The sequence below is a fragment of the Gekko japonicus genome, unplaced genomic scaffold, assembly GCF_001447785.1.
Source record: "Gekko japonicus isolate JY-2015 unplaced genomic scaffold, Gekko_japonicus_V1.1 scaffold2219, whole genome shotgun sequence".
NCBI lineage: Eukaryota > Metazoa > Chordata > Lepidosauria > Squamata > Gekkonidae > Gekko > Gekko japonicus.
The window spans coordinates 96,964-106,748 of record NW_015160900.1 but is presented as its reverse complement, the minus strand read 5'-3'; the positions used below and the strand labels follow the sequence as shown (position 1 = coordinate 106,748).

The 9,785-nt window shown below is 51.2% G+C and overlaps 1 protein-coding gene across 1 annotated transcript in view; it reads left to right on the top strand.

Moving 5' to 3' along the window:
* Positions 1-9,785, top strand: part of TNRC18 (trinucleotide repeat containing 18) — a 146,926-nt gene extending 137,141 nt beyond the window's left edge. The window contains 4 exon segments of the mRNA XM_015423877.1: positions 1,887-3,205; positions 6,016-6,252; positions 7,567-7,641; positions 9,101-9,785. Coding sequence (XP_015279363.1) covers positions 1,887-3,205; positions 6,016-6,252; positions 7,567-7,641; positions 9,101-9,307 — 1,838 coding nt within the window. The 3' untranslated portion in view covers positions 9,308-9,785.

The following is a 9,785-nucleotide window of genomic DNA, read 5'->3' as shown; positions in this document are numbered from 1 at the left end:
GAAAGAGGCTCCTCTCCAGGGATCATCTGGTGCGCGCGCGCTGCAATGATGTCACCTGGAAGTGATGTTGTCGCGCCAGGCACATTGGCCCGATCCAGGCACTTTGGGGGCAGAGTTCCCCTGCTGGCCAGATCCGGGCCAGTGGATCGGGGGGCCCTAAAGTGGGCAAAATCCCGCCCACCTGGGGGGATCTGCCAACCCTATTCTCGCTCAGTGCCATCTACTTCGACTGGCCGATGAACAGAGCTATGGTCCCTTCCTTGAAGTCTACCATGACTTTACCTGCTGAAAATCCTATTTCCTCCACCCCCCACCCGATAGAAAAGAATGTATGTGTGAGCGGTGGATCACCCACACCCTGCTCCGTTGCTGTAACAAACAGTATTTGTTTGGAACTGTGCTGCTTCTCAGGCAGGCTGGAATTTGAGAGGGGGGAACCCCACATCCAGAAGCTCCGCTGCGTTTGGTGTCGTGGTTAAGTGCGCGGACTCTAATCTGGGAGAACCGGGTTTGATTCCCCACTCCTCCACTTGCACCTGCTGATGTGACCTTGGGTCAGTCACAAGCTCTGGCACAGCTGTCCTTGAAAAAGAGCAGTTTGTGTCAGAGTTCTCTCAGCCCCACCCACCTCACAGGGTGCCTGTTGTGGGGAGGGGAAGGGAAAGGAGTTTGTCAGCCACTCTGAGACTCCAAGTGAAGGGCCATGGGGTATAAATCCAATCTCCTCCTCTTCTTCTTCTTCTTCTTCTTCTGCTTAACCACCTCTAGGAACTTAGCGGGTGGTCTTGCAAGCCACTAGATCTCCCCCTCATGGTCTCCCACGTGGAGATAAACACACACTCAGACTTTCTTTCTTTCTTTCTTTCTTTCTTTCTTTCTTTCTTTCTTTATGATTTTATTTATATCCCACCCTCCCCTAAGGCTCAGAGCGGCTAACAATTGGGGCAAAAGTGAGGGATGCCGAGATAATATACGCGACACTTTTAGAAACCTAAAAAGAAAGCATTCTGTAAACTGTGTTATTACTGTAGTTCCACCAGAATTACGGCAGGTAGAGTAGGGGAGAGGGGCTCATCTACTGCAGGTGTCCGGGGAGGGGCCCAGTCCATGGATCTCTTCCCCAGAACCTCTGCAGCTACAGACAGTGTTGGTTCTCCAGCCGAGCCACCTAACAGACTGGTCTAGGGCAGTGCAGTGAGGAAGGTACTAATCCGCTGCAGAGATTCGGCTCGCTCCCAGCCGTAGGGGCTCAGCTCGGACAGTGGATGGGCTCATCCTCTTTTTGGCAGCGGAATACCATGAACCAGCCCTAAGGACAGGTCAGACTGGCCAGCTTCTCAAGAGGCAGGTTTATTTCTTTCCACAACAGCATCCTGAAGTGTAGCATGGGAGTATTTCCTGTAGATGTGAGTGGGAGATGCTCTTAGGGTGGAGGCAACCCCATGCTGCCCACCAGTGTTCCCTCTAAGCTGAGTTAGTGTGAGCTAGCTCTCGGTTTTTCAGCCCCTGGCTCACACATTTTTGTCTTCGCTCAGGAAGGATGGCACCAGAGCAAACTAATTTGTCTAGTAGCCAAATTGCTTGCTCACAGCTTTTATGCCAGTAGCTCACAAAGTAGAATTTTTGCTCACAAGCCTCCACAGCTTAGAGGGAACATTGCTGCCCACCCCTGGTGAGTCTTGCTTAGAGAATCAAGCCCATCCCAGGTTCCTTATTTTTGGTTGTGTAAAAGTGTTAGTGGCATGTCGGGCTTGTGGGATAGATGGTCCTGAAATGGCTCCATGCCTATTAATAAATTATTCCTAGACGATGGGCCTCTGAGAGTGGTAGGACAGACGTCTTGGTGTGCCATAAGTGCCATCTTAAGTGTTCTTGCTGCTTTACAGAAGAAACCACCCTGGCGGAAGAGACGGACCAGGGAGAAACGCCACCAGCCCCATCCCTCATGCCCGAAAAGCCCGTTTGCCTTAGCAAGCAGTCGGCAAAAAGTTCGAAGAAAGCACAGCCGATCCCAGCTCGGTCATCCTCCGTTTCCTCCGAAGAAAAACAGCATGGTAAAAGCAACAAGGCGAAGCTCTCCACCAAACTGCCCAGCTCCCCAACTCCCCCGTTCCAGTCTCCAGTGTTCAGTAACATTCGCGGGAGCGAGCCCTACGTCGAGTTGCCAGGTGCGCTGGGAGTTTTCGGCCCGTCGGACAGCTCCTCCGGGAAAGTCAAATCTAAGAAAGGGAAGTCTGCCGAAGATTTACAAGAGTTTGGGTCCACGGCCAAGGCTCAGAGGAATATCCCGGACAGTGAGATCCTCATCAAGTTGGACCACGAGGGGGTCATGTCTCCAAAGACAAAGAAGACCAAGGAAGCCATGAGGATGTTGGGCGACTCCAATCTGGCTGGCAGAAGAGAGGCCAAGACCATCGTCGGGCTCAGCTACGCCTCCGTTGCCAGCTCGGATGCGAAGCAGAAACAGCCCAAAAGCAAAGCAGCAGGCAGAGAACCTTCCGCTCCGAATTTCGGCGGCAAGTTCGGCGGCAGCAGAGAGAAGCAGGCCTCCTCCAAGGACCGAGAGGACAAAGCTCATGTGGCGCCGGCTGGCGACGAGTCCGAGAGCAACAGCAGCAGTTCGGAGTCCGAAGGAGAGGAGGAGGCTGAGAAGAACGGGGGCGGTGCTCAGGACAGCAGCTCGGCCAGTTCGAGGGTGTCGACACCCATGTCCTCGTCCAACTCCTCCTCCTCTTCCTCCAGCAGCAGCAACTCTTCTTCCTCCTCCTCCTCTTCCACCTCCTCTTCCTCCAGCTCCAGCTCCTCCTCCTCCTCTTCCACCTCCTCTTCCTCCAGCTCCAGCTCCTCCTCCTCCTCGTCCACCACTGACGAAGACTCTTCTTGCAGCTCTGACGACGAGGCGGCTGAATCCCAGCCCGGCACATCTTCTGTCCAGCAGGTCCTCCCGCCAAAGCAAGCCAAGCAGGCGGGGAAGTCTCGGGCAGCTTCCCACCCTTCGGGCCCCAAGCAGCAGCAGCAGGGGGCGGCCCAGAAGCAGCAGCAGAACAGTAACAAGAACCGGCCCAAAAAGCGCGAGGGGATCCACCTTCCCACCACCAAGGAGCTGGCCAAACGGCAGAGGCTCCCGTCCGTGGAGAACAGGCCCAAGATCGCCGCCTTCCTGCCTGCCCGGCAGCTTTGGAAGTGGTTTGGGAAGCCGACCCAGGTGAGATTGGCACCCTTGTGGGCTCTGCCTTTGCAAGGCAAACAAGAAGGGTCTACAGGCTATCCCTCTTAACGACAGAAGGAAGAGGACAGAGAGGGAAAGGGGGGGGGAGAGAGAGCAAAGGGGAGAGAGGGAAGGGGAGGCAGAGAGAGAGGGAAGTGGAGGGAGAGAGAAAATGAAGCAATTAATCAGATCTAAAGGTCTGCATTGATATTTGATCTTCCCGTTTTACTAGGATTTTAAGGGGCCACCACTTGGGAGTCCAGTGCCTTCTGTTATGGCCAGGGTAGCATTTCCTAGGCCAATGAGTCATCAATTTGCCAGACCACCCCCCCTGTGGAGGTGGGGGTCCCCCCCATGGAGTTGGGGGTCCCCCACCGCCAGGCTCTGCCCCCAGCTGCTGATCAGCTGTCAGGTGGGGGAATTTATCAGTAGTAGTAGCAGTCGTAGCAGCAAAATTTATTGTGTAGCCATTGGCCATTACAATTTAATTAATTAATTAATTATATTTATACCCCGCCCATCCTGCGAACAGGCTCTGGGCGGCTAACAAGAGCGGTACAATATACAAATTAGACAACTTACAGCACTGGAATTTGATTTAGATTTAAAATATAATAACCTCTAAAAAATCTGCACATTAATTAAAGTCTTAACTATAGATAAAGGTAAAGGTAAAGGTCCCTTGCTCGAAAGCCAGTCGAATCCGACTCTAGGGTTGCGGTGCTCATCTCCGTTTCAAAGCCGAAGAGCCAGCGCTGTCCAAAGATGTTTCCGTGGTCATGTGGCTGGCATGACTAGACGCCGAGGTGCACGGAACGCTGTTCCGTTCCCACCGAAGTGGTACCTATTTATCTACTTGCAATTTCTTGCTTTCGAACTGCTAGGTTGGCAGGAGCAGGAACTAGAGACAGGAGCTCACTCCATCATGTGGCACACTCTGGTCTCGAACTGCTGAACGACCGACCTCCCACAGCCTGCAGTTCAGCGTCTTAACCACTTGTGCCACCGCAGCTCCATATAGATACTATATAGTAACTATAGATACCCATCTCCAGAAACACATACACAGCCTCAAACACTGCCGTTTTACATTGCCGTTTTACAGTTCAATTTCGTTTTCCTACGTCCTTGGCCCTGGTTTTACTAGCCGCTAAGGTGAGGGAACTCATCAGTAGAAAGAAGGCCTAGGCCACGTTGCTAGAATCATGCCGGCGACTTCCAGGCGACGCTCTGGTATTTGGGAGATAAAACTTCTCACAGCAGTAGAACCTGCCTTCGTCCCTTTCCATTTGTCTGCATTCACAGCGGCTCCAAACGTTAGCCTTTGTTTCTTTCTAAATTTCTTCATTTGCACCAGCGTCTACAGTAGGAGCCAGATTCTACCGCCCAGTTTGCCACCATCGCTAGGCATCAAACACTCCCAGAGCCCCAAACAGTTGTACGTGTGGAAGCAACGCCTTTTCTTTTTAGATGACGTCCTGCTACTTTGGCTTCACACATGACTCAGCGCAAACCCCGGTTTGCCATCAAGCGTGTTCGTTCCACAGGGGGCCCAGAAGAGTCCCGGCTCACTAACAGATCTACTGGCATTACACACCATGTTTCAAATGCTTAGCATTCCACTCCCAGTGCACAGAAACCCAATAGATAGAGGCACCACTTGTAAAGCCGAGAGCCAGTGTGGTGCACTCGTTAGACCGATAGGATGAGGAACTGGAAGCCCCAGGTTCAAATCCCCACTCTGTCCTGGGTGGCATTGGGCCTGTCGCTCCCTCTCAGCACAAACTACATCACTAGGTGGTTGCGAGGATTGAACTGAGAAGGGGAGAATGTTGTAAGCCGCTTAGGGTCGCAAAGGCGTCTCAGAGCAGCTTACAAACTCCTTTCCCTTCCCCTCCCCACAACAGACACCCCCTGTGAGGTCGGTGGGGCTGAGAGAGCTCTGACAGAAACTGGCTCTTTTTCAAGAACAGCTGTGCCAGAGCTACAGCTTGCCCAAGGTCATCCAGCCAGGTGCAAGTGGAGGAGGAGCAGGGAATCAAACCCGGTTCTCCCAGATTAGAGTCCGCACACTTAACCACTACACCAAACTGGCTCTTTTTCAAGAACAGCTCTGACAGAGCTACAGCTTGCCGAAGGTCATCCAGCAGGTGCAAGTGGAGGAGTAGGGAATCAAACCCGGTTCTCCCAGATTAGAGTCCGTGCATTTAACCACTACACCAAACTGGCTCTTTTCCAAGAACAGCTCTGACAGAACTGTGGCTTGCCCAAGGTCATCCAGCAGGTGCAAGTGGAGGAGCAAGGAATCAAACTCGGTTCTCCCAGACTAGAGTCCGCGCACTTAACCACTACACCAAACTGGCTCTTTTTCAAGAACAGCTCTGACAGAACTACAGCTTGCCCAAGGTCATCCAGCCAGGTGCAAGTGGAGCGGGGAATCGAACCCGGTTCTCCCAGATTAAAGTCCGCGCACTTAACCACTATACCAAACCACTGCACCAAAGAGTAGCAAGCAAAGTAAAGCTCAGGTGGTGATTAGAGGGTTGGACTAGGACCAAATAGACTGGAATTTAACCTCCCCCCCGGTCAGCTTTGAAGCTCACGAAGTGACTGTGGATCGGCCACGTGCTCTGTCTTCATCTATCTCACAAGGTTGTCGAGAAGATAAAATGAGGGAGGGAGAATCATGTACACCACCCTGTGTTCCTTGGTGGGAGGGAGGGAGGGAGAGATAAAATTGGCACTGAAAGGATGCGAGAGACGGGCTCTTGGCACTCAGGGCCTCTGGTGCTCTTTAACTCCCACAGAGGCGCGGGATGAAGGGGAAGGCTCGTAAACTCTTCTACAAAGCCATCGTCCGCGGGAAGGAGATAATTCGCATCGGAGACTGCGCTGTCTTCTTATCTGCCGGCCGACCCAACCTGCCGTACATTGGCCGGATCCAGAGCATGTGGGAGTCATGGGGGAACAACATGGTCGTCAGGGTCAAGTGGTTTTACCACCCGGAAGAAACCAACCCTGGGAAGAAGCTCAACGAAGGCAAGGTGGGTTGACGCAGCATCCCTTTCTGATAGGATAATCAATGGGTTTGGAAAGGCTTTGGGACACTGTTGCTTATCTCTTGAAAAGTGAGGCCGATATCTTCGGCACTCGCTCGGTTGTCCATTCTTCGCCCTGAATTCAGTTCCCGAGAGGGCGCCAGTGGACAAACGGAACTCCGTGCTAGCAGAGGCTTCCTTATTCCTTTCACTGTCTCGGAAAGCTCCGCACATGTGACTGGTAATTTCCCAGACTTGAAGGTGTTTGCAAAAAAGAAAATGCATGCCAAAAAAATAAATAAATCTACCAATGGCCAATTATGCCTACCCGCCAGGCACATTGTGCAACTTGTTTAGATATTTGTTCAATTTATATCCCGATCCTTTCCCTGTCAGGCAGGGCTCAGGGCCGCTTCCAACAATGAAATATACAGTAAGATCAGTAGTACAGTTTTATTACAGTTTTAAAATCCAAATTACAAATTAAAAACTTAAACCGTCAACTACTATGTTGGACGGTGCCCGACAATCTATCGCAGGTGGGGAAGGGGGGGGAGCTAGCTAAGCTGTCACTGTCTTCAACTAAATGCCTGGTGGAACCAAGTCTTGCAGGGCCTGCGTCTCATTAGGCAGAGAATTCCACCAGGTTGGGGCTAGAACCAAGAAGGCCCTGGCTCTGGTCGAGCTCTGGGACCAGGGATTACCAGTAAGTTGTTACCAGACAAGCGTAATGCTCTTTGGGGGGGTATATAGGGAGATGTGGTCCTGTAGATATGAGAGTCCCAGACCGTTTAGGGCTTTGAGGGTAAATACCAAAACCTTGAACCTGATCCGGTACTCGATCGATGGCAATATCGGTATAGTGAGCCACATGGGGGGGGGCTTTGCCATTTGTGCCTGGGTTGGCTGGGGTCTTAGCGCCCAATGCAAGAGAAGGATTGACTGGTTTCCCCATAACAGAACATTCTGACCCCAGACACTGGCCAGAAGAAGAAAGAATGCTGGGAGATTGTACCCTGTTTCCTCCCGGCAAGAAATCCCTTGGATTTTTATGAGTGGGGAGATTCTCCCCCTTTTCTCTAAAAACAGGGTGCCTCTGGCTGTGTGCAGAGCGCCTTCTCCTCATCAGCAAATTGGCATGCCCACACATCCGGGCTGAAGAGAGTGGCGAATAAGGCAGAAGGGCATGACTGTTCCCGGAGAAGTACATCTGAAGGTGCCCTATGAAGGATACTCGGTTTCGCGTTCTAATCGAGCCTGTGCTTTTGTGTTTGTTTTCTCTCCCCTCCCCACTCCTCCGCTTCACGCTCCTGATTTCAGCGCTGGGATCAGAAATCCAGCAGAAGCCTCTCGAGTGCTCTACAGGCATCCAGCCAGAGGAAGGACTTCATGGAAGTATGTATTGTCAAACGAGGCTTAGTTCCTTCTGCTTGCGGCGGCAGGGGAGGGGGAATCTTCTGAGCAAACAGTAAACAACAAATGATAAAGCATGGCAGGCTTTGCTGGGAAGGGTACGTTGTAAATCTGGGGCTACCCCCAAGAAGGCCATGCAAGCAGAAGTTACGTCATTTATAGAGGGGGAAACCCCATCGGTTAAGGGCTGCTCTCTTCCTTGGTGCGCCCTACCGAGGTCCTGTGTGGCTTTAAAGAGTAACGACCAGCGCTTGGTATTAGATCCAGAAGCAGATAGCGGCCAGGCAGTGCAACTTGGTGTGACCAAAGAGGATATTCTGTTGTGTCTCCCGAGTTAATGACAGGCAGTCAGGGCGATGAACAAACTGTTACATGATCTGGAGTAAAAAAAAAAGTCTTACGTGGCATCGTGGTTCCTGCATCCCACTGTCTGCCACCCTTTTGGTCCATTTTGAATCTGTTAATGCCGACTGCACCAAAGCGCGCTGGTGACATTTCCAGAGCTTGTACAGGGAGAGAGGGCAGATGGGACTTCCACATCCCATGGGATACCTGACATGTCCCCCTTTATAAGTGGAAACTGAAAAAATTATGCAACTCACGGAGGTGTGAAAACGGACCGCGGGGTTGCTTTTGGACATGACTGGGTGGATAGTTCCCATGGCAGTTTTAGCGGCTTTGATGCTCAAGGGCAGAAGGACAGTTTTGGGCGGTTTTGGGGTAGTTGGTTTCTTTTAAAGCAATGGTCCAGGCAGGGCAAAGTAGCATTGGAAGTCTATGACCAGCACTTGGTGACATTTCCAGAGCTCGTACGAGGAGGGAGGGCAGATGGGGCTTCCACATCCCATGGGATACCTGACATGTCCCCCTTTATAAGTGGAAACTGAAAAAATTATGCAACTCAAATAAACACATGAACCTCTTTTTAATTTAACTTCAGGTGTGTAGCCATGTCGTTGTGCAATAGAAGACCTAGATCTGAGTCCAGTAGCCCCTTAGAGACCAACAAGATTTCTAATGTATAAGCCTTTGAGTGTCAGAGCTCCCTTTTATCTATGACTCTCGAAAACTCATACCCCCAAAATATTGGTGGTCTCTAAGGCGCTACTGGGCCCAGATCTGGCTCTCCTTAATATGTAGCTTTTCACGATGTCGAATTAGAGGGTTAAAGTACATATAACCCGGCCCTGAGCATGGGAGGAAGAAATAAAGGGGTTGAGATGCTTACAAGAAGAATAAGAGAGAAGGACAAGCATTAAATGGGTGAGAACTAGGACCTCGAGGCGAGTGTAGAAACTGAGGATGAGATTGTAACTAGTAGGTGAGAAATCCTTGCTCTTCTGCTTTGCGTTTGGGGTCTGGGTATCTACAGCCCAGGCGGGATATTCCAAACGGCCCGTCTAACAACATCTCCCTTTCCCCCCTACCCTTTCTAATCTAGCGAGCGCTGTATCAGTCTTCTCACGTGGACGAGAACGACGTCCAGACCATCTCGCACAAATGCCTGGTGGTTGACCTGGAGCAGTACGAACAGATGCTGAAGACTAAGAAGTATCAAGATAGTGAAGACCTTTACTACCTAGCGGGGACATACGAGCCTACTACGGGCATGATATTCAACACAGATGGGGTCCCCGTCATCTGCTAACTAGCCCGGGAAAAGGGAATTCTGGGAGGCATCCCTCCCCAACACCCTGCCCCACGCTTCCAAAGCATTCGCTCATGCCCACAACCTGTATGGGAGAAGAATGGGACAAAACAAAAAAAAGTATGTGCCTGTTTTTTAACGACAGCATGATTGTTTTAATGCTCGCACGCATCACGACAAAGATTTTTTTTAAAAAAGAGACTCTATTTTGAGGGACTTCCTGAAAACAGCTCAGGGTGACAGCAAGGATCCAATGACTTGGCTTTTGGGGAAGAAGAACATAGGAGAGTTTTTGGGTTCTTTTTGTTATTTGGAGGGTGTCCCCCCCCGATTCTGGATATGTACGACGGACTTCCCCCTCCCCCGACCATTGAGAACCGGAGCACCAGATAACGTCATGGGAAGAGCATAAATCAAGAACAGTTCCATAGGATAGTCGAAGAGGGCAACTTTTCATCCAGAGTCGACACTCTCTGGT